The sequence below is a fragment of the Myxine glutinosa genome, chromosome 1, assembly GCF_964187855.1.
Source record: "Myxine glutinosa chromosome 1, kmMyxGlut1.1, whole genome shotgun sequence".
Classification (NCBI taxonomy): Eukaryota; Metazoa; Chordata; class Myxini; order Myxiniformes; family Myxinidae; genus Myxine; species Myxine glutinosa.
This window is the reverse complement of record NC_136261.1, coordinates 373,489,209-373,516,771: the sequence shown is the minus strand read 5'-3', so window position 1 is coordinate 373,516,771 and position 27,563 is coordinate 373,489,209. Positions and strand designations below refer to the sequence as shown.

The 27,563-nt window shown below is 44.6% G+C and overlaps 1 protein-coding gene across 1 annotated transcript; it reads right to left on the bottom strand.

The window, feature by feature from the left end:
* Window positions 1–66: 66 nt before the first annotated feature.
* On the bottom strand, window positions 67–27,232 carry LOC144889533 (E3 ubiquitin-protein ligase TRIM7-like). Its single transcript, XM_078770155.1, has 8 exons — window positions 26,939–27,232; window positions 26,374–26,856; window positions 22,174–22,269; window positions 20,864–21,097; window positions 20,456–20,478; window positions 15,093–15,220; window positions 8,714–8,767; window positions 67–711 (listed from the first exon to the last, which is right to left on the bottom strand). Exons 2-8 carry the CDS (start codon window positions 26,815–26,817, stop codon window positions 98–100), a joined length of 1,593 nt encoding a protein of 530 aa, XP_078626281.1. The 5' UTR covers window positions 26,818–26,856; window positions 26,939–27,232; the 3' UTR covers window positions 67–97.
* Window positions 27,233–27,563: the final 331 nt, after the last annotated feature.

The window sequence follows — 27,563 nt, the reverse complement described above, 5'->3', positions numbered from 1 at the left end:
AATATGTGAGGAATGTGAAGGAAATAAATGCATTTTCATCAAACACTAAATTAGAAAAACAATAAATGTATTTAATTTTATTAACTTTATTAACAAATCAACAATCAGATTGTAAATACATTGTTATAATCACAAAGTAAATGATCAGAAGGGAATGAACGAACAAAACGGAATGAACGAAATCATTAAAAGGAGCAAAACCGCACGGAGTCACCAACACCATAAACCCAATCGCGGGTTTAACGGGGACCAGGAAGTTCCCCCTGAACACGTGCAGAACCCGCGAGTCCCCGAAACACGTAAACTCTCCCTCCTCACAATCCAACAAGAACCCAAATCGTTCAGGATCCCCCGGCACGGACAGGAGGGTTCCTTGATTGTTGTGGACTGTGCAGTATTCGTTTTCATATTTCCGTAAACACCAAGACTCGGGATTCCCTCCCAACAAGCACTCATTCCCTCCCCCTTTCCTCCCCATGGAGTTTAAACAGATTCCGATTCCCCACGAACGAGTCGACCTCACCTCGACCTCCCAGTAATGACGACCCGAGGAGAAACAATCAGACGAAAGAACTTGTGCAAGACAATTAAACCGATCAGGATGTTCCGGGTACTGATTGTCGGTCTCAGTTCGAGTCGCCGTCCTGAGATCCCGGGAGATCTTGATCCGTCGATGTGCAGAGTTTGGGTCCAGACTCGGGGTCCGTCCATCTGTGGACACGACGCGGGGTCACAGACTTCGTTAGACAAACGGACAGAAACAAACATTAATCTCTTTTATAACATGTGAAATATTAAATACATTATTAATTTCACCTTCTTTACGAAACACAATTCACCTTTCTATACCTGGTTAGGAATCCCCGACCATCCTCTTGTTCCCATATAACAAAACCCTCCCCCGACCATCCTCTTGTTCCCATATAACAAAACCCTCCCCGACCATCCTCTTGTTCCCATATAACAAAACCCTCCCCCGCACATCCTCTTGTTCCCATATAACAAAACCCTCCCCCGACCATCCTCTTGTCCCCATATAACAAAACCCTCCCCCGCACATCCTCTTGTTCCCATATAACAAAACCCTCCCCCGACCATCCTCTTGTCCCCATATAACAAAACCCTCCCCCGCACATCCTCTTGTTCCCATATAACAAAACCCTCCCCCGAACATCCGGATATTTAATTTTCGCCTTCGTTCGATTTTCTTTTAAAATATAAATAATGACGTTTAATGGAAATTGTAACATCTTGTGAATGGGTTATGGGGAAACATAAACCTGGTGTTACCTTAACGGTCAAGGTGGCGGGTTTAACATCTTAAGGTCCTGACATTGAGCACCTGTCGTACCGTTAAAATAACACCTGGGCCCGGTTGCTGGAAGGATCTCACATATTTATCCACTGGAGAGCTTCGTGCAACCGGGCCCAGGTGGGCTGATTCAACCTGTCATCCTTCCGAGGTGAACCAGGTGAGTACCAGCTTACTGGGAGTAATAAACCATTCGAGTATCCTGCGTCGGAGTGGCGACCTGGCCAGTACTGCACTCCTTAGCCAATGAAATGGCGTGAAAGGAATTTTATTGTTACCTCCAACCAACGAAGGTGGACCGAGGTTATGTTTTCTCCCCTGTCTGTTTGTGTGCAGGATATCTCAGAAAGGTATGGACGGATTCGGACGAAATTCGGTGTACCGGTGGGGTAGGTGACAAGAAATAAATGATTCGATTTTGGTGAACATCCGGATCCGGATACGAGAATTATTTTCGGGATTGTTCTTCATTGATTGGTGGTGGTTCAGATGCAGCCTATGGCTGTTTGGCTGCATCATTTTCTGGAGACGTGACGTGCACTGATGCAATGCCCCCATTACCAGTCGGCAGGTACTCATTTTGCCCACCTTAAAAGGATGACAGGCTGTGTCAGCCCACCTGGTGTTCAACATCATGGCAGGGGCTCAAACTCAGGACCCAAATATTTAAAGCTAGCCACCTTAACCGTGAAGCCAACACCAACCTCACCATTGAATGATCGGGCGAACAATGATATACATACAGCACGCTGTCTCAAAAAGTTATGGACAGACTCGGACGAAACTTGGTGGATAAGTTGGGTGTGTGACAAGGAAGAGGTGATTCGATTTTGGTGAAGGTTCGAATCTGGATCTCATCAGTGGGACAAAAATGGAATTAATCAGCCTGGTATGCATTCTGCCATGGGTATGCATTCTGCCAGGGGTATGCATTCTGCCAGGGGTATGCATTCTGCCAGGGGTATGCACTCTACCAGGGGGTATGCATTCTGCCAGGGGTATGCATTCTGCCAGGGGTATGCACTCTACCAGGGGTATGCATTCTGCCAGGGGGTATGCACCCTACCAGGGGTATGCACTCTACCAGGGGTATGCACTCTACCAGGGGTATGCACCCTCACAGGGGTATGCACTCTACTAGATGTATGCACTCTACCAGAGGTATGCAATCTAGCTGGGGTATCCCCTCTACCAGGGGTATGCACTCTACCAGGGGTATGCACTCTACCAGATGTGTGCACCCTACCAGGTGTATGCACCCTACCAGGGGTATGCACCCTACCAGATGTATGCACTCTACCAGGGGTATGCACTCTACCAGGGGTATGCACTCTACCAGGGGTATGCACCCTACCAGGGGTATACACTCTACCAGATGTATGCACTCTACCAGAGGTATGCAATCTAGCTGGGGTATCCCCTCTACCAGGGGTATCCCCTCTACCAGGGGTATGCACTCTACCAGGGGTATGCACTCTACCAGATGTGTGCACCCTACCAGGTGTATGCACCCTACCAGGGGTATGCACCCTACCAGATGTATGCACGCTACCAGGGGTATGCACCCTACCAGGGGTATGCACCCTACCAGGGGTATGCACTCTACCAGATGTATGCACGCTACCAGAGGTGTGCAATCTAGCAGGGGTATCCCGTCTACCTGGGGTATGCACCCTACCAGGGGTATGAACTCTACCAGAGGTATGGAATCTACCAGGGGTATGCCCTCTACCAGGGGTATGCACTCTACCAGGGGTATGCACCCGACTGGAAGTATGCCCTCTACTGGAGGTATGCACGCTACCTGAGGTATGCCATCTACTGGAGGTATTCACTCTTGCATGGGTATTCACTCTGATGGAGGTATGCACTCTACCAGGGGTACGCCTTCCACCGGAGGTATGCACTCTACCAGAGGTATGCTGGAGGTATGGCCTTTACCAGGATTATACATTCTGCCTAAGGTAGACACTCTACCAGAGGTATGCACTCTGCCGGTGGTATGTCCTCCACCAGGGGTATGCCCACTACCGAGTGCCCTTGTTGTTATTACTGTTAACAGTGGCACTGCGTCTGCGGCACAGCCACACTTCCAGAAAATGATGCAACCAGCAGCCGGGTGGCTGCACACGAACCACTCACGTCTTGTTGTTCATCATGGGCCGAATCTTCTTCAGACGGCATATTTCTGCGCTGCCTCTATCAATGGCAATGATTCGTTCGGCGACCATCCGACTGAGTTTTACTTCCTGTGACATCCTTTGGTATTATAATTCTGATAGTTTGAAAGGATTCCACGAAAACTACGTAAAACGACATTCCTTTACAAAATAATAGGACCGGGGTAGGCGTGGCTATGACGGTCGTTCAGCTTGATGGAGGCGGGGCCACTGGACACATTTGCCTCAGTGTCGGCGTTGTGCGTGATAATGTGGAATCAAATGATATCAGCAGAAATATCCTGCCTCGGAAATGCCTTGTTTTTCAGTGTTACATTCATGAAAATAAAATAATAGCTGCACACCGGCATCGTACACGGGACACGTGATCACGAACCTTCCAGTCACGGGTCAAGGCAAAGCGAACCACGTGATCAATAACCATCTCGAGTCACGGTTTCTCGGCGGCAGATTCGCTACGTCGCCGCATCACTGATGCTGTTGTGTAGAACAGGCTGAACAAGGGATCAACTCGAACTCTGAATTGAATAAATATTTGAATTGACATTTAGTGTTTCTTTCATCTTTGTTTTGGCATACTGCGTTGACTGGACTGGTCAATGGTCAACGAATCGATATTTAAATATAAAGTTCCTAGTTTCCCGACTCGATTAAACCTGAACCTTGCTGTGCACGTGCTCAGATAAAAAAGCGTGTCACGTGTGCAGTGTGTTTGACTAACGTCTTTCTGATGATTTTTTTGTGACTATTTTTGTTTGGAGAGAATCTACTCAAGTATTACTGAGGTCTTCTGATTTCTCAGAACCAGGATTTGGATACTACAGATAAATACTTATATCTTGTCTTGATAAAGTTCTTCAATGAGGTTAATTTTACAAAACTATTATCAGTGTGTGCTGGCACTTTCGACTCTACGTACTCACGTCGGGATGACGCGGATAAAAAAAAAATGTTGGCCCCACCCACAGATACAAAACGAAAGTTGGAGTATGTTTTCGTACTCTCATAGTAGTTTGTTGAGGATAGTTGCAGTTCGAGTGTTTAATAAGTTTTGTTGACACTTCAAGTAAGCAAAACAGTAAAAACCACGAGAGTGTCTTTCACGTCCAGCCATCCATAACTTCCTCTCGAAAGGCTCCGCCCCTCCCCTCTGTTCTCACCCTATTGGTTGGAGGGAAACCACAACAGTTATTTTGGGCATTTCTAAGTGCAGTTCGTTGTGTGGCCTGAGGCTGGATTAAGACATTACTCTTTGAGAAACGAGCAATAAGACAGAGCTGCAAGATACAGTCAGGCTTACGTAAAACAATATAGGAACACATGTACAGTGTTTGACATTGCTGATTAAGATACACTGCCAATCTAAAGTTTTAGAACACCTCAATTTTTCCAGTTTTTATTGAAATTTATGCAGTTTTATGTCTCAATTTACTCTGAAATTAAGCATAGAACAAATAAACAATTGGAGATAACAAAAAAAAAATCATAGAATCATTTTGTTTAACAAAATTTAATTTAAATTTTTGACTCAGCAAAGTATCCACCTTTTGCAGATATAACCGCCGAACACACTCGTGGCATTCTTTCTCCAATGGAAATAAAATATTGTTTGGGAAGTTCTTCCCAACACTGTTACAGAAGTTCCCACAAATGTGTTGCACTTGTAGGTTGCTTTGCTTTCACACTTCTGTCCAATTCATCCCAAACCAGCTTGATGGGGTTTAAGTCTGGAGACTGTGCTGGCCATTCCATGATTTGAGGCCTGGCCTCTTGTTCTTTTCCTCGAAAGTAGTTTTGACGTCGCCTGGAGGTGTGTTTAGGCTTTCACACCTGGACAACCTGCAGGTGTGTCCAGTCTTCAGTAGTCCACTGGCGGTGCTTCGTGGCCCAGGCAAGCCTCTTTTTCTTATTTAGCCATCTTAGCAATGGCTTTCTTACTGCCACTCGACCTGTCAAACCTGCAGCTCGAAGTCTTCTCTTCACAGTTGAAACTGAGACTTGCTGTCTTCGACCAGTGTTAAGCTGTGCTTGAAGCTGTTGTCCTGTGAGCCGCCTATCACGCAAGCTGTTGACTCTCAGAAACTTGTCTTCTGATTCTGTTGTGGCTTTGGGTCTGCCAGACCTCTTCCCCTCAGTTTCCTCCAGTTTCCAATATACTACTTCCTGCAGTGCAATATTGTCCAAATAATGCTTCGGAGGGTACAATAACAGTCTGTTTCAACACTGCTTTTATACAGACAGGGGGTTTGTAATCAAGTAATCAGCAGAGGTTGGGACACCTGTACGAATTGTTTGCATCAACTTTCAAGGCTTAATTTACTTACATTGCTGCAGAGCAGCTGTAAGTTGATAACCCATTACTTGTTCACTGAAGAAGGCCTTTTTTTTTAAATTATAATATAACTGTGCAATTTACATTATTTTCCCGTTTTTGCTAACCTAAACTTTTTTTTAACCTCGAGCAGTTTACTGCTTACCTTTGTACCATTTCAGGTTATTCACTGGATATTAAACTGCGTAAATTTCAATAAAAACTGGAAAAATTGAGGTGTTCTAAAACTTTTGACCGGTAGTGTATCTTGACACTTTTGCTCCAAGATTGGGTACCAAACCATTGTGTTATTCCACGTTGTAAAAAATAACAGAAACAAGCGAATAAAAAAAGCCCACAGAATCTTGTTTCTCACAGTCTGAGAATCCTTTAGGTGCGTTTTTGCAAACTCCAAGCGGGCTTTCATGTGTCTTTCACTGAGGAGAGGCTTCGGTCTGGCTACTCTGTCATAAAGCAGTGACGGTTGTCCTTCTAGAAGTTTCTCCCGTCTCCACACAGGATCTCTGGAGCTCAGCCAGTGATCATCCGGTTCTTAGTCACCTCTCTGACCAAGGCCATTCTCCCCCGATTGCTCAGTTTGGCCGGGCGGCCAGCTCTCGGAAGAGTCCAGGTTGTTCCAAACTTCTTTCATTTAAGAATTATGGAGGCCACTGTGCTCTTGGGAACCTTCAATTATGCAGAAATTTTTTTGTAGGCTTCCCCAGATCTGTGCCTCGACACAATCCTGTCTCTGAGCTCTGCAGGCAGTTCCTCTGACCTCATGGCTTGGTTTTTGCTCTCATATGCATTGTCAGCTGTGAGACCTTATATAGACAGGTGTGTGCCTTTCCAAATCATGTCCAATCAATTGAATTTACCACAGGTCGACTCCAATCAAGGTGTAGAAACATCTCAAAGATGATCAAGACAAATGGGAGGCACCTCAGCTAAATCTCAAGTGTCATAGCAAAGGGTATGAATACTTACGTCAATGTGATATTTCAGTTTTTCCTTTTGAATAAATTTGCAAAACTTTCTAAAATCCTGTTTTCTCTTTGTCATTATGGGGTATTTAGTGTAGATTGATGAGGGAAAAAATGAATTTAAACGATTTCAGCATAAGGCTGCAACATAACAAAATGTGAAAAAAGTGAAGGGGTCTGAATACTTTCTGAATGCACTGTCGTAAGCTCCGATGTAATTTCAGGGACTTATTGCAAATTCAGTTGTCATTCCTACTTTTCTTTTTTATCAACTTCGAGTGACCAATCACAAATGTAGATAATTATATAATGTTGTTATTAGAGATGTCCTTGCAGTTTGTAAAAAGTTGATGATCATGTACTGAAAACTGATCAGGTACTGAAATCATGAACTGTTGATGATCATGTACTGTATTCAGGCTGCTAATTTGTAGAGTCTCCGTATGTGGCTCGACTACAAGAGTAATCAAGTGTTGTTGTAACCAGTGGAGTGTTTGTCGAAGCTTGAAGCAATAATTGACTAGCAGAGGTACCCGGCTTTGCACGGGAGTGGGAGGAGGAGGGGAGGGGGAAGAGGAGGGGAGGGGAACGGGGGGGGAGGGGGGAGGGGAACGGGGGGGGAGGGGGGAGGGGGAAGCGGGGGAGGAGGAGGGGAGGGGGAAGAGGAGGGGAGGGGAATGGGGGGGGAGGGGGAAGGGGGGAGGGGGGGAGGGGAAGGGGGGAGGGAAGGGTGCGGGGGTGCCCAGGGGAAGAAGGGCCCCTCCCCTCCCCCCTCCCCCCCCTCCCCCCCCTCCCCTCCCCCTTCCCCCTCCCCCTTCCCCCTCCCCCTCCCCCCTCCCATCCCCTTCCCCCTCGTTCCCCTCCCCTTCTCTTCCCCCTCCCCTCCTCCTCCCCCTTCACACCAGGGGGGTTGACTCAGCCTGTCATCCCACCGAGGTCGGAAGTCGGAACTCATTGTCGTCAAATAAATGTAGCCTGTATGTTTCACTCTTTGTCACATGCCGTTGGTCCCATGTCAATCGGATGAAGTTGAAAAATTAACGTTACGAAGGTTCTCTGGGACGTACTGATTCCGAATAATGAAGTTGAAAAATTAACGTTCCGAAATACGCTAATTACGCTAACAGAAGCGCTGGAGGGAGCACTGCGCTCCCTCCCTTAGATTCCCTCCCTCTTCTGCTAGCGCTAATTACGCGTAACACACTAATTTTAAAACCCGAAGTTTTTTAAATTTTAAGGTGTGCTGTAGTCAGAAGCGCTAGAAGCGCTGCGCTCCCTCCCTTCGAATCCCTCTCTCTTCTGCTAGTGCTAATAATACGCTAATTTTAAAACCCGAAATTTTTTAAATGTTTATGTCTCCGTGACATTCCTGGGACCATCCCGAGTCGAACAGTACTTTCCGCTCGCAAATCCGTCCACGGGTTCTCGAGATCTTAGAGATCATAGATAGAGGCCAACTCTACTTTATATATATAGATTAAGTGTAAATGAGGCAGTGATGTAAGGATTGCCTGTTTACTGCGAATGGCCAAAGAGATGTTGATCTTCACAAGCACATGATCAGATGAAAATGCATTCTTTGTTTGAAATTAGTTTTGGTGATGCATTATCTGTTTGAAATTTCTTTATATTTTGTCCTTGATGATTTTGTGGAAAAATTTTCAAAAGTGAACTTTCAAAAAACAAGAAAGCTTTAACTATGTTGAACATATAATCCAAGTAAGCGAGAAAAGAAACGTGTATCAGGATGAATAAAAAATGGAAACAAAATCAAAGGAAAGGGAACGAATTAAAGTCAAGAAAGTGGGAATTTTGAAAGATCATGGAAAAAGAGAAAAACCAAAGAAGGACAATGAATTTCCTCGTTAAATATCATTCATTTCAATCCCTTCACCCTCCATGTCCCATTTCCCTTCATTTCACTGACAAAGACTTCTCAAGCTGCTCTGGTCCAGCTCAGCCATTTGGAGCTCCACTGGCTCTGTTGAAAGAAGGAAAGATAAAGCAACATCACAATCAATGTGGACACCCTGCTGTTTATTTATACAATAAATATTTTTTGCTTTAAGGAACAATTTATAAACATGAACAGATTTGAACAATGTGTGAATGCTAACGAGGCCTTTCCCGCATGTGCTGTGTGTGAATTTTCAGGGACTTGCTTCTGCTCAGCAGGGCACTTTTAACCTGCCGCTGCTAGGGAGAAGTGTGTAACTCAAATAGTCTTTTTAAACATGATTTTCAGCATTTAAACGAGTGGCAAATTATAGATGATTAACCATAATTGTTTTGCTCCTGGATGAAAATCAGACTCCTGGAAAAATAGGAAATACGACAAATATCTGTGGATGAGACTGAGAGGTGTTTAGTTCCGTTAATTTCCTGTTAATACAAGTGAGCTGTGGATACACACAAACACACACACACACACACACAAACACACACACGCCTTACCTTCAAGCAATAAATGCAAAAATCAAGTATAATTGATCTTGCCCCATCCCCCTGGAAACAGGAAAAAGGAAACAAAGAAAATGTATTTATCCCAGCCCTCACAGCTCCAAAATCTCTTTTGGTCTTTTCCTCTATGAAGCAGGTTCTAATCAAGGATTTGCCTGTACTTGGCTCCATTCAATGTTCCCTCTGTCCTTACAAGTCTCCCAGTCCCCACCACTGAAAAGCTTCCCCACAGCATGATGCTGCCACCACCGTGTTTCACAGTGGGGATTGTGTTAGATGGGTGATGAGGTGTGCTCTGTTTCCGCCAGAAATAGCACTTTGCATTCAGGCCAAAGAGTTCAATTGTCGTCTCATCAGACCACAGAATATGTTGCCTCACTCGCAGAGTCTTTCTCGTATCTTTTTGCCAATTCCAGGCATGCTGTCATGTGCCTTTTTCTCAGGAGTGGCTTTGTCTGGCTTCACAAATCCAGCCATAAAGCCTAGATTTGTGAAGTGCTGCAGACTCTTGTCCTTCCAGAAGGTTCTCCCATCTCAGCCAAGGAACTCTCGTTCTGTCACAGTGGTCATTGGGTTATTGTTCACCTTCCTTGACCAAGGTGCTTCTTGCCCGGTTGCTGTTTGGTCGGACGGAACTTTCAACATTCTCGAAATTGCTTGATACGCTTCCTCAGATCTACGCTTCCTCACAATTCTATCTCAGAGTTATACGGACAGTTCCTTGGACTTTATGGTAGTTTCTTCTCTGACATGCACTGTCAACTGTGGGACCTTGTAAAGAAAAGTGTGTTTCTTTCTCATATAATTTCCAATCAATTGAGCTCCATTAGCTCTGTTTGAAACGTACAATGTTTGTTTTTTAATTTAACATTTTTTTGTCAATGCACCAATTGTATTTTATAAACTTTTATCTTGGAAGCAATCTTTGATTGAAAATTATGAATATGTATGCATGTGCAATTCAGCCATTCGCTGCCAGACATGCTTTCGACAAACCATTTTGATTGATTGATTGAATTGGCCATAGTGGATTCCAATTATCTCAGATCTCGCGAGATCCACGGCGAGGTCACGTCTTTTCGAAGCTGCTCCATGCACTCACGCTTTCGAAGCTAAGTGATATTTCTCAATTGTGTTTTTGTCGAGACTGTATCTATCTTTCGGTGTATGTACCTATAGCGTATCTTTTGGAAAATTTTCGGTGCTAATTTTTCGTACATGTATACACAATCGTCGGTTAATGGTATCGAGTATTCTGCGGCCTAGTACTCGTAGGCTTAGACTACCGTACCGCTCCGACCTTGTGGTTTGTTTTTCTCTCAGCGATTCGTCGAATGCGCTGAAATTATTTTCGTTCTCTGTTTCGTACCAGTCGTTCACCCCGTACCTCCTTGTTTAATATCTGTACTCACAAAAAAAAAAAAAAAAAAAACCCCAAAAAAAATATTTCCTTCCCAGGTCTTATTCGTTTATTTGTTGTTCTTTTTGTTCGTTCGTTCTTCGTTCGCGATCACGCGGTTAGAAATGTATAATCTCTCCCCTGAACAACTATTTTCTCTCATATATTATAACACCCTTTTCTTCTTTTCCTACAAAAGGATGCTTTCGTCTTGCTCACCAAATCTATTCATTCCAAAAAATATATATAATACCATCTCTTACAGTTCCTCCTTTCTACATTCCATAAACTATCCAGAACTCCATCCCTCCTCCAGTGTCCTCAAACGTATTTTTGACTCGAAGGTCTCAAACTCATTTTGCAAAAAATGTTCGTTTCCCATGAATCGTGCACTTTTCAAAATCCAATCTCACCCCTCCCCTCCAAATCCTCCCCATCACCCATCCCTTTCAAATCTCCCCCCTTGCCCCTTCCCTCCCCTCCCTCCTAAACTCTTCCCACACCCCTCCCCTCCGAGACTCTCCCTCGCTCCTCCCCTCCTAGACTCCCCTCTCACCCCTCCTCCTCAAAGCATCCTCCCTGCTTCTTCCTCCTTCCAACTTTCACCTTCATCTCCCCAAAACTTCTGCCTTGCTCTTCCCCCTCCTCAAATAACACCTCACTGTGCCTCACCCAATCTCCATCAAACCTTTTGTCCGCCCCATTCTTCCCTTTCTCCAAGCTATTCTGAAATCTCTGACACACCTTCAACAGCTCTCCCTACCTCTTCCTCCTCTTCCACATCTTACCCTACCCCTCCCCCCCCTGTTCTGGACCCGATGCTCCCCCCTTCCTCTTCATTAACGGTATGGACCTCAAACATCCGGGGCCTTCGCTCAAACTTGACTGACCTCTCCATACAGGTTGCTTCTGACAAACCAGATGTGATCTGCTTAACAGAAACTTTCCTCCTTCATGATGTCTCTGATGCCTTGGTATCTCTCCCAGGTTACTCCCTCCTCCGTTATGATAGACCTGAGCCTCGTCCTGGAGGTGGGGTTGCTATCTTTATAAAAAACTCTTCCTCACTCGCCCTCCACTGCCCTCTCTCCACCTCACCCCCAGGAATACCTTTGGCTATGGCTTCCCCTTCGCTCCCACCTTTTGTTCATATGTGTGTTGTACCGTCCACCAATCAGCGATGACTCCATCTACATCTCACTGTCTGATAATATGGACCAACTTCTATCTACCCATCCCAACTCTCTCTTCCTCATATGTGGTGATTTCAATTGTCACCATGCCAGTTGGCTGGGTGTGGGTACCTCTCTCACCAGCCATGGCTCTTCAGCAAAGGACTTCTGCGACTCACTGGGACTGACACAATCTGTCAATTTCCCGACCCGGATCTCAGTCAACGGAGCATCTTCTCTTCTGGATTTGGTTATGACAAACTTCCCTGAAAATGTCTGCTGCTCTTCTTCTGCTCCAATCGGCTCATCTGATCATGTGCTTGTCAAAGTGGACATCTCTCTGACCATTCTCAGAGAGCCTCCTCAGCGTCGACGAGTCTGGCATTTCACTCAGGCCAACTGGCACGGTCTTCAAGCAGCCATCAATCATCTGGACTGGTCTCCCATCTCTACCGCCTCTGACATCAACTCATCCTGGGAATTTTTTCAAAGTAAATTGCTCTCTCTCATGCACAGATTTATACCATCTCGTCTTCAGTTGTCATACCCTTCCTCCCGTCCATGGTACACGGAATCTTGTGGTGAGGCTGTTGCCCTGAAACAACTTGCTTTCATCTCCTGGAAAGCAAATCCAACGGAAGGAAATCTCATTTCCTTTCACAAAGCCCGAAACAAGTGTGTGTCCACCCTCAGGAGAGCCAGGAAACAATACCTCACCATTCTCAAGACCGAACTCTCTTATCTGTCTCCCTCTTCCAAATCCTGGTGGCGTCTGGTCAAATCTGTTTCTGGTGTTTGTTCCCCCTCCATCCCCTCCCTCACCTCAAACGGCTTAACGGCTGACTCCGCACGTGAAAAAGCTGAATGCCTCAACTCTGTGTTTGCCTCTAAATCTTGTGTCCCAAACCCATCCCTCTCTGTACCCACCGTACCCAGTCGTACCCAGCTGCTCCTGGACTCTGTGTCCTTTCCTCCTGACAAGGTGGAAAAGTTTGTCAACCCTCGACTCTGATTCTGCAACTGGTCCTGACGGCATCAGCCCACGGGTCCTAAAATCATGTTCTTCTGCTCTTTCACTCCCTCTTTCTGTTCTCTACACCCTCTCTTTTGCTCAAGGTCATCTGCCATCTGCTTGGAAATCAGCCAACATCACCGCTTTGCACAAAAAAGGTGCAAAAACAGATCCCAGCAACTACAGACCAATCAGCCTTCTCCCAATTATCAGCAAAGTCATGGAATCCATCATTGCTTCAGATATTAAATCTTTCCTCTTCTCCAATGGCTTGATCTCTGATCATCAATTTGGTTTCAGACCTGGTCACTCTACTCTGGACATGCTGCTTCTGCTTTCTCAACAATGGATGGAGGTCCTCAATGCCAAACAGGAAATTAGAGCAGTCTCCCTTGACATTTCACGTGCCTTCGATACGGTCTGGCACCCTGCTCTGCTCTCCAAACTCTCCTCCTTTGGTATCCATGGAAATCTCCACGCCTGGCTGGCGGACTTCCTCTCTGGTCGTAGTCAACGTGTGGCCCTGAATGGGTTTCTCTCATCTCCTCTTCCTGTTTAGGCTGGAGATCCCCAAGGTAGTGTTCTGGGCCCTGTGCTTTTTCTGGTCTTCATCAATGATCTCTCTGACTCTCTTGAAAATCCTCTCTATCTCTTTGCTGACGACTCTACTCTCTGTCGCTCCATTCCTCATCCCTCAGATCGGCAGTCTGCAGCCTCCTCACTCTCTGCAGACCTGGACAAAATCACAGACTGGTCAAACAAGTGGAACATGTCTTTCAATCCTGACAAATCTCACACTCTTACAATGTCTCTCCGAAAGGACCGACTGGACAACCCTCCCATCTACTTTCTCAACAATCCTCTCCAAGAAGTTCTGTCGCTCAAGCTTTTGGGTCTCACTATCTGCCATGATCTTTCTTGGGAAAACCACATTTCCAAGCTGGCCTCCAAAGCCAGTCGCCGACTGGGCATCCTCCATCGTGCAAAGTCCTTCCTTGGCACACCTGAGCTCCTCACCACATACAAGGCTTTCATCCGCAGCTCAATGGAATACTGTTCCCCCCTCTGGGCTGGTGCTCCTGCCTCACACCTTGCTCGGCTTCACGCTGTTGAGGCCAAAGCTTTCAGAATCATTGGAATCTCCTGCGATGTAGTCAACGCCGAGGGCCTTTCACTCACTCACCGCAGGCAGGTTGGTGGTCTTTCTGTCTTCTACCGACTCCTCTCCGGCCTTGCTCCCCCAGCTCTCTCTGTGCTCTGTCCCCCCAATATTCCTTCAGGTCGCACAAGATCTGCCTGCAACCCTCTTATGGTTAAACTGCCAAAGTCTAGGCTCTCTGCTCACCTTCACTCTTTCATTCCCCTTTTCTCCCGCCTCTGGAACAAACTCCCCCACTCCCTTCAATCCCATTCCTCCCTCCAGGTCTTTAAAACAGCTGTTCACCACCATCTCTTATCGTCCCCCATCGAAAACCTTGATCTTTTCTACCCCCGGTAATTCACCCCAGAGTCCTTGCAGTGTTCATATGTTTTAATCCTCTCCCACCTCCCCCCAAGTCCTCCCGATGTCCCTGCTCTCAAATGTTGTGTTTGTGTCCTTCCCCCTCTTCCCCCTCTCTTTTGTGTCCTTCCCCCTCTCCCCATCTTGTCTGCCTCTCCCCTTGTTTTTTGTGTTTTGTGTGTCGGTTTGTCTTTTTGTGTGATTAATGTTAGCTCTTTCACGAGCCTCGATCTTATATACAAAAAAAAAAAAAAAAAAAAAAAAAAAAATTAAGTTGAACATCCATCTTAAGGATGATCAAAGGAAATTGGATGCACCTCACCTCAATTTGGAGTGTCATAGGAAAAGTATTGAATACACTGTCGACTCAAGACATTTCAGCTTTTCATTTTTAATTATTTTGTGAAAGGAAATTCACAAAAAAATTAATTCCACATTATGGGGGTATTATGTGTAGATCAGTGACCAAAAAAATCTACATTTTATCCATTTTAAATTCAGGCCGTAACACAACAAAATGTGAAAAAGTCAAGGGGTGTGAATACTTTCTGAAGGTACTGTACGGTATCCTTTAAGGTGCCCCAAACACCGCTAAGGTGCCAAAACAGATTATGTCCTTTTGAAAGTTGTGTATGAGAGGAAGACAATGATCTTTGTCATTTATGTACTTTTCACTTTTCTATTATCCTTCCTGGTTCTCTCGCATCTCATGTTCCCCAAAGAATTATTCTCCTCACAAAATAGCACATTTTTGTCACTCACTCATTATATTCTTCAGAAAGTTCTCATGGAGTTTAATGAATGAGCCCAGATTCTTCTCCTCTTTGGAGAAGTCCAACACTGTGGGTTGTGCCATCTTCAGAGATTGAAAATGTGACACCGACTCGAGCCTTGGTATGAAAAGGGAAAAAAACTTCAGGAAGGTCAGGGGGTCATTGGAGGAGAAAAAGGTTTGTAAAATGATATTATAAAAGCCTCAAATATAGAAGATATCGATAAACTTCTCTCAGCGGTCCTTCGATTGTGCTCCAATTACTTTCGTTCTCTCAGTTTTCCCAGTCTTTCCACCACAAACTTCCTTGTTTAAAATCTCAACTCAAAAAAATATACATATATTTCCTTCTCTGTTCTTATTCGTTTATTCGTTCTTCGACCACGTGTTTCTCCCCCATTTCCCCAGATAGTTTTCACTGCTCAATTTAAAAATGTTTAAACTTTCCCCTGAAGTACTGCATTCTGTCGTATATTATAACACCTTTTTCTTCTTCTTCTTTAAAAGGATGCTTTCAACTTGCTCACCAAATCTATTCATTCCAAAAAAAAATTCCATCTATTACAGTGCCTCTTTCATACATTCCCTAAATTCAGCTGCACTCCCCCCCCCCCCCCCCCCCCTCCAGCGTCCTTAAACGTATTTTTGACTCGAAGGTCACAAGAAACTCATTTTGCAATAAATGTTCGTTTCCCATTAATCGTGCACTTTCTAAAATCCAATCTCACCCCTCCCCTCCAAATCTTCCCCATCACACCTCCCCTCCAAATCTCCCCCCTTGCCCCTCCCCTCCAAATCTTCCCCATCACCCATCTCTTTCAAATCTTCACCCTCCCCTCCAAATCTTCCCCATCACACCTCCCCTCCAAATCTCCCCCCTTGCCCCTCCCCTCCAAATCTTCCCCATCACCCATCCCTTTCAAATCTTCCCCCATGCCCCTCCCCTCCAAATCCTTCCCATCACCCATCACTTTCAAATCTCCCCCTTGCCCCTTCCCTCCTAAACTCCCCCCACACCCGTCCCCTCCTAGACTCTCCCTCACTCCTCCCCTTCTAGACTCCCCCCTCACCGCTCCCCTCCAAATCTCCCCCATCTCTCATCCCTTTCAAATCCCCCCCCCTTGTCCCTTCCCTCCTAAACTCTCCCCTAACCCCTCCCGTCATAAACTCCCCCCTCCCCTTCAAATCTCCCCACCCTCATTTCTTCTCCATTTCCCCTCTCACCCCTCTTCCTCAAAGCATCCTCCCCACTTCTTCCCCCTTCCAACTCTCACCTTCATCTCTCCCAACATTCTGCCTCGCACTTCCCCCTCCTCAAATAACACCTCACTGTCCCTCACCCAATCACCATCAAACCTTTTGTCCACCCCATCCTTCCCTTTCTGCAAGCTATTCTGAAATCTCTGACACACCTTAAACAGCTCTCCCTACCTCCTCCTCCTCCTCCTCGTCCACATCTTACCCTACACACCTCCCCCCCTCTGTTCTGTATCCGATGCTCCCTCTTTTCCTCTTCATTAAAGGTATGGACCTCAAACATCCGGGGCCTTCGCTCAAACTTGACTGATCTCTCCATACAGGTTGCTTCTGACAAACCAGACATGATCTGCTTCACAGAAACTTTCCTCCTTCATGATGTCTCTGATTCCTTAGTATCTCTCCCGTGTTATTCCCTCCTCCGGTATGATAGACCTGAGCCTCGTCCTGGAGGTGGGGTTGACATCTTTATCAAAAACTCTCTTCCTCACTCGCCCTGCACTGCCCTCTCTCCACCTCACCCCCAGGAATACCTCTGGCTACAGCTTCCCGTTCGCTCCCACCTTTTGTTCATATGTGTGTTGTACCGTCCACCAAACAGTGATGACTCCATCTACATCTCGCTGTCTGATAATATGGACCAACTTCGATCTACTCATCCCAACTCTCTCTTCCTCATATGTGGCGATTTCAATTGTCACCGTCCCAGTTGGCTGGGTGTGGGTACCTCTCTCACCAGACATGGCTCCTCAGCAAACGACTTCTGCGACTCACTGGGAATGACACAATCTGTCAATTTCCTGACCTGGATCTCAGTCAAGGGAGCATCTTCTCTTCTGGACTTGGTTATGACGAACTTCCCTTGGAATGTCTGCTGCTCTTCTTCTGCTCCAATCGGCTCATCTGATCATGTGCTTGTTAAAGTGGACATCTCTGACCATTCTCAGAGAGCCTCCTCAGCGTCGACGAGTCTGGCATTTCACTCAGGCCAACTGGCACGGTCTTCAAGCAGCCATCAATCATCTGGACTGGTCTCCCATCTCTACCGCCTCTGACATCAACTCATCCTGGGAATTCTTCCAAAGTAAATTGCTCTCTCTCATGCACAGATTTATCCCATCTCATCTTCAGTTGTCATACCCTTCCTCCAGTCCATGGCACATGGAATCTTGTAGTGAGGCTGTTGCCGAGAAACAACTTGCCTTTGTCTCCTGGAAAGCAAATCCAACGGAAGGAAATCTCATTTCCTTTCACAAAGCCCGAAACAAGTGTGTGTCCACCCTCTGGAGAGCCAGGAAACAATATCTCTCCATTCTCAACACCGAACTCTCTTATCTGTCCCCCTCTTCCAAATCCTGGTGGCGTCTGGTCAAATCTGTTTCTGGTGTCTGTTCCCCCTCCATCCCCTCCCTTACCTCAAACGGCTACACAGCTGACTCCGCATGTGAAAAAGCTGAATGCCTCAACTCTGCGTTTGCCTCTAAATCTTGTGTCTCAAACCCATCCCTCTCTGTACCCACCGTACCCAGTCGTACCCAGCTGCTCCTGGGCTTTGTGTCCTTTCCTCCTGACAAGGTGGAAAAGTTTCTGTCAACCCTCGACTCTGATTCTGATTCTACAACTGGACCTGACGGCATCAGCCCACGGGTCCTAAAATCCTGTTCTTCCGCTCTTTCACTCCCTCTCTCTGTTCTCTTCACCCTCTCCTTTGCTCAAGGTCATCTGCCATCTGCTTGGAAATCAGCCAACATCTCTGCTTTACACAAAAAATGTCCAAAAACAGATCCTAGCAACTACAGACGAGTCAGCCTTCTCCCAATTATCAGCAAAGTAATGGAATCCATCATTGCTTCGGATATGAAATCTTTCCTCTTCTCCAATGGCTTGATCTCTGATCATCAATTTGGTTTCAGACCAGGTCACTCTACTCTGGACATGCTGCCTCTGCTTTCTCAACAATGGACGGAGGTCCTCAATGCCAAACAGGAAATTAGAGCTGTCTCCCTTGACATATCACGTGCCTTCGATACGGTCTGGCACCCCGCTCTGCTCACCAAACTCTCCTCCTTTGGTATCCATGGAAATCTCCACGCATGGCTTGTGGACTTCCTCTCTGGTCATAGTCAATGTGTGGCCCTAAATGGGTTTCTCTCATCTCCTCTTCATGTTCAGGCTGGAGTTCCCCAAGGCAGTGTTCTGGGCCCTGTGTTCTTTCTGGTCTTCATCAATGATCTCTCTGAATCTCTTGAAAATCCTCTCTATGTCTGCTGACGACTCCACTCTCTGCTCCATTCCTCATCCCTCAGATCGGCAGTCTGCAGCCTCCTCAATCTCTGCAGACCTGGACAACATCACAGACTGGGCAAACAAGTGGAACATGTCTTTCAATCCTGACAAATATCACACTCCTACGATGTCTCTCCGAAAGGACCAACTGGACAACCCTCCCATCCACTTTCTGAATAATCCTCTCCAATAAGTTCTGTCACTCAAGCTTTTGGGTCTCACTATCTGCCATGATCTTTCCTGGGAAAACCACATTTCAAATCTGGGCTCCAAAGCCAGTTGCCGACTCGGCATCCTCCGTCGTGCGAAGTCCTTCCTTGGCACACCTGAGCTCCTCACCATATACAAGGCTTTCATCCGCAGCTCAATGGAATACTGATCTCCCCTCTGGGCTGGTGCTCCTGCCTCACGGCAAGCTCGTCTACATGCTGTTGAAAGCAAAGCGTTCAGAATCATTGGAATCTCCCACGATGAGGCTAACTCCGAGGGTATTTCACTCATTCACCGCAGGCAGGTTGGTGGTCTTTCCGTCTTCTACCGACTCCTCTCAGGCCTTGCTCCCCCAGCTCTCTCTGGGCTGTCCCCCAAATATTCCTGCAGGTCGCACAAGATCTACCTGCAATCCTCTTATGGTTAAACAGCCAAAATCAAGACTCTCTGCTCACCTTCACTCCTTCATTCCTCTTTTCTCCCACCTCTGGAACAAAATCCATCACTCTCTTCAATCCCACTCCTCCCTCCAGGTCTTTAAAACAGCTGTTCACCACCATCTCTTATCTTCCCCCATCCAAAACCTTGATCTTTTCTACCCCTGCTAATTTCACCCCAAATCCACTTTTTTGAAATAACAACTTCTTTCCTGGAAGTCCTTGTTGTCCTTGTGTTTTATACTTCTCACACCCCCCCCCCCCACCCCCACCCCCTTCCCACGCCTCCTCCCCCCCACACATCTCCCAATGTCCCTGCTCTCAAATGTTGTGTTTGTGTGCTTCCCCTTCTCTCCCCATCTTGTCTGCCGCTCCCTCTTTTTATATATTTTGTTTGTCTGTTTGATTTGTTTGTGTGATAAATGTTAGATCTTTCACGAGCCTCGATTCTGTATCCAAAAAAACCCAAAAAAGAACAACTTGTGGTTGAAATAGAATATATAACCACCTTTAGAGGCCATTTTTCCCCACAAAGCGGGGGTTGGCCTTTTTCGGGCACCGTGGTTGTTGTTGTTTTTTGGTCCCCTTTTTGAAGCAATGTTTTACGGCCGGATGCCCTTCCTGACGCCAACCCTGTTTGTCGCCTTTTACGACAAACAGGGCATTACCAGTGAACTGGTACTCAATGAGCCGACCTCGGAAGGATGACAGGCTGAGTCAACCCCCCTGGCGTTAATTCAGCGATTGACCGGGATTCGAACCCAGGATCCTAGGTATCCTAAGCTGGCACCCTAGCCGCTAGCCCAACACCAGGGTTGAAATAGAATGATCGATGGAATTTATATTTGCGCCAATCTTTCGATGAGAATCTATAATTCAACACATATATGAAAAGGAGAATGGGTGAAACAAATAGACTTGATAAACTTTTATTTTCTTCATGTTCTCTAATATAATATGTACTCAGGTTACATTATATAACAAGGATCATCAAATGGGAACGAGTTGAGACATTTTTGTGAATAACATATTTTTGGAAGAAGTAGAAAATAAAATATATCTGGAGATGATTGAAAATGAATGATGGTTCTGAAGAAGGAACAGAGAGGAGGAAAAAAAGCATGATGTGTCAAACAATGTGATGGACACCATCACAGTCTCACCTTTTTATGACATCCTTATAACCCTGAAAAGGAAGAAAAGTGAATTACCTCAAGACTTCTTCGTTAATGAATGCTCTCTTCATAAATGTAAATAATGCTTCATAAATGTTGTGGTAAATGTGAAACTATAATCCCGAAACAAGAGTGATAAATGAACTTCCAGGGTCTGTGTCAAGGACGATATCTCCACATATGATGGTATATTCATGTTGTGTTATTGTCCTTCTGAAGTACAATGTACCATTAATTCACTCTCCGAGCAATACCCCAAATCCGAGCATTCAATAGGTTCTCATGTCCTGAAAGTTTATGATTAGTCAATTTTTTCCTCTTCTAAAAAAATTAAATTCAATAAACATTGACAATTAAACATTACCACTTTTGTAAAAGGTGAAGAAGAATGCCTACCTGTAAAAAAGAAATAGTCTCAAGATCCTGGAGTGCTGCTTTCAATGTGGAATTTGTTTCATGGAGAGAGTTCAACTGCTCCTTCACCTTGTCCATCTGCTTCTGAAGGAGACAAATCTTCTCATTTTGCCTTTTGATCACCCCACTCTTCATCAGATCCACGGATTTATACACATATTGGTACAACGCCAATCGCTTTTCCTCCATCCTGTCCACAGTCCCTTTGCCTGAATCCTGGAATAAATCAATCATTGTGTGATTAGAGTTAAAAGTCAAGAATAAACCATCAGAAAGAAGGTTAAAACTAAAGAGAACAAAGAATTACGACTGAGGAAGGATGAGGACATATTGCACGAGTACGTTCAGAAGGACAATGTTTTGGACAGGACACTTTTCCACAACACTTATTGGGGTGAGTTGATGGGTTGATGGAAAATTTCAACATTTACCCAACCTAGATGATGGAGATTTTAACTAGTTCGCATGTGATGGACAGAATTAGGCAGAAAAGGTATAAATCTTTAAAAGTGAAAGAAATAAAATAATATTTCAGATTTCCTGATCACAAAAAAACACCAACACTTGTTCAGATATGGACATAGTTTGTTTCCAGGGAATTGCACAGAGGTGGGCAGTAATATTACAGGATACCTGCCTACCTCCACTCTTTTCTCTGGCTTGTGAAATAATCTTCATGAAAAAGTTCAATCCCGCTCTACCCTCCACGGCTCGATGTTGGCATCCCACTACCCTCTCCCGTCATCCTGAACCATCCAAACCTGCAATATTTTACCACTTTCACTATTTCACCACTTTTCACCACCACTCCCCACTTCCCTAAACCAATCGTCTTGCAGGTTAATGCGTTCTTCACATCTTGTTATTTTTTCTTTTTTGCCCATTAATTAATTCCCTAACCTTTTCATGTTCCACCTTTTGCCCCACTGCCCCACCGTCAATACATTTCCTTTTTTCACTCTGTATCTTGCTCTTCCATGAGCTGACTCTTGTATCCAAAAAAGCATTTTAACAATAACTTGAAAGCATTTTAAGGAGACAACTTTCAAAAAAAAAGTCTTCAGTTAGATTTAGAAGTAAATCTCACATTAATGGTCATGGATTGACATTGTTTTGGGTCAGGTGGTTGGTGGCTTGTGTGTGTAGATGGCCAGAGGTGGCCTGAGATGGCTGAGATGCAAGTAATATTGTGTAGTTTGAGCTGTGGTGATGTCACCCATTGGAGAACAAATATTTTTTCCAGATGCTAATTCTCTTTCCTTCAATCACGTCCATTCCTTGGTACTTCATACCTGTGTTTGTTCAACCTCCCGCTTCAACTGATGGAGTTGGGATTCAAGGTGCTGCTTTGACTTTGATAGTTCAGGACACTTTGCAGCCAAAACGCCCTGCACAGAATAAATAAGTCCAGGTAAAGGGAATTGTTCATCTGTATGTGGAAACGATGAGGAACAAACTGCACAAAATGATTTTAAAATGTATTTGCAAAAAAGTGGAGACAAGACATTTGTCGATTCCAAATTAAATATGAACTCTTCTTTATTTATACAATTGTATGAGAAGAGAGCTCATCAACATTATTATCATGGTGAATAAATTGATAGTTAAAGGAAGCAGAGGTGGACTATAAAGGGGCGCCCCACATCTGGCAAATAAAATACATTTACTTCTTCATGCAGCTGTATGAATGAAATTGGCGCCATTTATATGAACTTTTCAGGAGCATTACTTGGTTCCTCCTCAGAACATAAGGGTAGACCAGCATGCACATGAGATTTTTTGAATGTCCCTTCTTTTCTATACTTTGGCATTTTCTACAAGCTAGAAAATGTCACATCTTTTCTATACTTTGCCACGTGGCACATGCCATATCAAGAGGCCTTTTCCATACCCATGGCATTTTTCCCAAGAATTACCACCAGAGTCAAAAAATTGATATGTCCAACATTTTGTGGATCGCCCCCATGAGCCAAGCAAAAATAGGACAACGGGTTCTGAAGCTCACCTGGATCAGGAGCAACAGTCACTCAAACCCCCCACAGACCACGATATTTTTTAATGCGGTGAACAAACTTTTGTACATCATGAGTGATGATGGTTGTGATCAAATTTCATTGAAATTGTGTGTGTCGTTTCAGAGAAGAGAGCGAATTCGTATTTGGGGGGTTGGGGGGCGGTCAACCCTCACAACCCTCACAACCCCCTCCCCTGTAAACCCCCTTCATGTGCTCAGATTTTTATTCAGTCAATACACCTTCATTAGGCATCAGATATGAAGTTTGTGGCCAAGTTTCATCAACATCGTATGTGTAGTTTCAGAAAAGAGAGCAAATACCAATTTTGGGTGGGGCCCCACAGACCACCTTAGACCTTGAGTTTTTTATGCCATGAACAAACATTGGTACATCACGGGTGATGAAGGTTGTGGGCACTGGGCATGTTTCATCAAAACCGTGTGTGTAGTTTCGGAAAGCGAACTTCCATTTCGAGCAAAATCACGTCAACCATTATCGATATAGATGGAAAGTCTTTTGTCTTTTCAAAGAACCTCACGACGGATCATCATTTTGGATTCTGTGTCATTCAACTTTGCAAATGATTTTGCTTCGCCATTAGAAATGGTAAGAACGCTTGAATCTGAAACAAATCGTCAAGATACATGTCGATATAACATGGCTTGGACATATTTTAGATAAATCAATACAAAGTAGCATCCTGGTCTACTTGTCAAGCTCATTAACTGCTGCATACAAGAAACCATCATACCTGGCTTCTGGACTTCCAGCACTTGACAAATGCCTCCACATTATATAGTACAGTACTGTATCCAGCGGACAGGCAGATACAGCAGCTGCATCACTGTCTCACGATTTGGAATTGTTGGACAAACAAAATGGATCACACCTTGCATACCTGGCAAATCTCTCAGTCTCACACCAGAAGGACCATTACATAAACCCCCATATTTCCATGTTCAACCACTGAGTGTCCAAGAGATTCAGTGTCTAACTTCTGACATCTCTTCGGTTGAACATGTTACAAAGTTGGTTTGCAAAAGCAACCACAGATCGGGCATCCTCCATCGTGTAAAGTCATTCCTTGATGGATGTGAGCAGTGAGTCTGGATTTTGCGAGTTTCACAAGAAGTGAGTTCGTGGCAGAACCCTGTGGGGGGTTGAAGGGTGAGGAGACAGACCATTGAAAGAGGAGAGGGTGAAATGCCAACAAGGACACAGGAGAACATAGAGAGCCAACCAAGCTGTCAGAGATGCAGGAGTAACAGGCCCAGGGATGCCGCATTGCTGAAGGAGATTGCACTGCTTTTGTTTATTTAACATGTTTATCCAATTAACATGTTTCTCCATGGATTCAAGTTAAAAAGGTGTGAAATAGGAACATGAGCCCAGAAGGAAAGCAATACTCCATTGGGCTGCAACTGTAAGCCTCGTGGGTTGTTAAAAATTATAATTTGTCTTTGCATGATGGAGAATTCCCAATGAGGCAATGGCTTTGCAAGCCAACTCAGATATTTAGTTGGTCCAGGAGGGATTGTGGCTAATGGAGATATTAACACGTTTGAAGACCTGAATTGCAAGTGTTGCTTAAATGGAGTAGATTGGAGGTTTTTCCAGTTTGTCGTTTTAAAGAGTCAAAGTGAGACGCCAGGGTTTACAATTCCAAGTGCTGCTCCAGCTTCTGCTTTTTTCACACATGTTCAGAGAGGGAAGAAGCTGATGCCTGCGTTTCTGGACGATGAGTGGTGCTGCAGCAAAGGGTGGAGTTATAAGCAAAATTTTAACCTGAGACTGGTTTGGGGCCACAGATTTTCAAATGGGAGAGGATCCCATTGAGACTCAGGCATGACTATGCAAGTGGAGGAGAGGAAGACACAATACCAGATTTGGATAAATGCTTGAGCCATGTCCAGGAGATACAGAATTGATCTCTTTTCTAACATTCAGAGCCTCAATCCATTGTTGGAAGAGCAGCAGATGGAGGGCCAGGGTGGTTGAATGGGGTTAGAAACCAAACTGATGGTTTGAGATCAGGCCATGAGAGAAAAGGAAGGTTTTGATTTCAACTGCAATGTTGGATTATTAAGGCCCTTTCTGTCAATGTGAAAACCTGTCTGTGCTCATTTGTAGACTGGTGTCCTTGTCAATATCAGTGCACATTTCAAACAGCCATTTTGTTTATGGAGAACAATTCAACTTTGGTTTCCAGTTACATCATAGTTTGTTGAAGGAGTTTCCATGATTAATATGCTGGTCCTCTTTGAACAGAATATTAAAATGAGATCATTAAAAAAACTCAAAATAATTTGATGCTTCATCCTTTCGAGCAGTCGAGTAATTTGTTAAAGTCTGATTGTCGTGTCATCATAAATATTATTGAAGATCTTTGAAACCATGATAGGACGACCATTGGCCGAGACTCAGTATGAATGTGAACGTTGTGATGCAAGGAAGTAAAAGCTCAAGAAAACAAACACCAGTGATGGATAATACCAGGCCTGAACATTACCTCTTGTTGGTAATTGCTGTAACTGGAAGTGTTTTTTTAAAATCCTTTTATATGAAGTTTAACAACACCCTGGTGTTGGCTTAGCGGTTCGGGTGCCGGCTTGGGATCCTAGGATCCTGGGTTTGAATCCCAGTCGATCGCTGAATTAACACCAGGGGGGCTGACTCAGCCTGTCATCCCACTGAGGTCGTCAAATTGAGTACCAGTTTACTAGTAATTCCCTGTGTGTTGGAAGAGGTGACTTACAGGGTTGGCGGCAGGAAGGGCATCCGGACATAAAATATTGCTGAACAATGGGGACCACGGTGCCCGAAAAAGGCCAAGCCCTGCTCTGCGGGGAAAAAAGGCCTCTAAAGGGGGTGCCATATGAAGTTTAACAACAACAGGTTGTTTTGTGTGGTTTTCATGAATATACCTGGGATGCTAAAGTGGTCTAAACCTGTATCTTTTATTAACACACACTTCCCTTAATTCAACATCTCAAAATGCTGTTCACACACATTATTCTTGAGCATCGCTTGACATTTCATCTCCAAGCTTTTTCAGAGATTTGGGTCTATATCCTTAGGCCCAGGGCCACGAACAATCTCAGCATAAAATTGTTAATTTGGTGAGCTCTCAAGCCTACCTTTTTACCTGTAAAATCAATAACCACCTTTTCTGTCAGTTGTTCAATTTAAAAGACTTGTTTTGATACTTCGCTCATTCTACAACCAATTGATCTTCAGCAGTGTGGGGGAAAGTATCACAAGAAGGTAGTCTCTCTATAAAATAACCTCCACTTGTGAGGAATGTTCTGAGTTATGAGAAATTTTCATGATTACAGAACTTGAAATTTATCAATGTCTTATATCTTTTGGCTCTTTGTTCTTTCAACTTCCTTTGAGAATGGATTTTATATTCTTGGAGATAAATTCAAATGGATAAAAGTTACATGAACAAATAAACATTTTCATTTATTTACTTGCCTTGAGTTCATCATGAACAATCTCCACAGGAACAACTTCATGGTTCGTATGTTGTCCAACCATGCACATCACACACATCAAGCTTTCATCATCCTTGCAGTAGAGTTGTATTGGCTTGCCATGCTCGGTGCATCTTCGCTCCTCCACGTTTACTCCTGGCACCAACTTCATCTTCTCCACGTTTACTCCTGGCACCAATTTCGTCTTCTCTACCAATTTCGCAAGGGCCACATTCTTTTGACATTCTGGTTTTATCGGAAATACCTCACGGCAGTTCGGACAATCACAGACTGTGACCTCTTCCCTGCTTTCCCAGTGTTGCTCGATACAGACTTTACAAAATGAGTGGCCACATGGCAGAGTAATAGGTTCCTTGTACAGTTCAAGGCACACAATGCATTGAAGTTCATCTGCACAAACTCCAGTCATCGAAGAAGACGCCATTTTCTTGTATTAGAGAAGGAAGTGGAGCAGAGTTGAAACCTGTAGATCGAGAGGGGTAGTCATAAAAACAAAACTTTAAAGGTAAGAAAACATCAGGTAAATTACTATGGAGCACAATTACCTCAGAAACAAGAGAGTTCATAGAACACGATACCCCGCTCAGTGTTAAAGTCTATACAGGAATGCCTCGTCGTTCACGAGGTGGTGAAAATCCCCATGAACCGCAAACTGAGGAGGTAATGGGGAAAATATGGTTTGGGATTCAACTATAAAATTGTCCAAACTGTACCATTAATTAACATGTTTGTGCATTGTTTTTGTGCTGTTTGGATTCAAAAGAAAGTATTATTTTCCTGTATTAAGAACAGTAAGAAATATTATTCCTGGTGTTGGGCTAGCGGCTAGGGTGCCGGCTTAGAATACCTAGGATACCTGGGTTCGCAATCCCGGTCAATCGCTGAATTAACGCCAGGGGGGTTGACTCAACCTGTCATACCTTCCGAGGTCGGCAAATTGAGTACCAGTTCACTGGTAATTCCCTGGTTGTCGTTAAAGGCGGCAAAAAGGGCTGGCGTCAGGAAGGGCATCCGGCCGTAAAACATTGCTTCAAAAAGAGGACCGAAAAACAACAACAACCACAGTTCCCGAAAAAGGCCAACCCCCGCTTGTGGGGAAAAATGGCCTCTAAAGGTGGTTTTTTTTATTTTTTATTAAGAACAAAAAAAAAGAGTATTTTCCTGAGTTAT

Excerpts from the sequence above, each read along its gene's own strand:
- LOC144889533 (XM_078770155.1), bottom strand. The coding sequence starts at position 26,817 with ATGGCGTCTTCTTCGATGACTGGAGTTTGTGCAGATGAACTTCAATGC. Across the intron at positions 15,221-20,455 it reads TATAAGGATGTCATAAAAAG|GCTCGAGTCGGTGTCACATT; the intron begins GTGAGACTGTGA and ends TTTCATACCAAG. Across the intron at positions 712-8,713 it reads GAGCAGCTTGAGAAGTCTTT|ATGGACGGACCCCGAGTCTG; the intron begins GTCAGTGAAATG and ends TCGTGTCCACAG.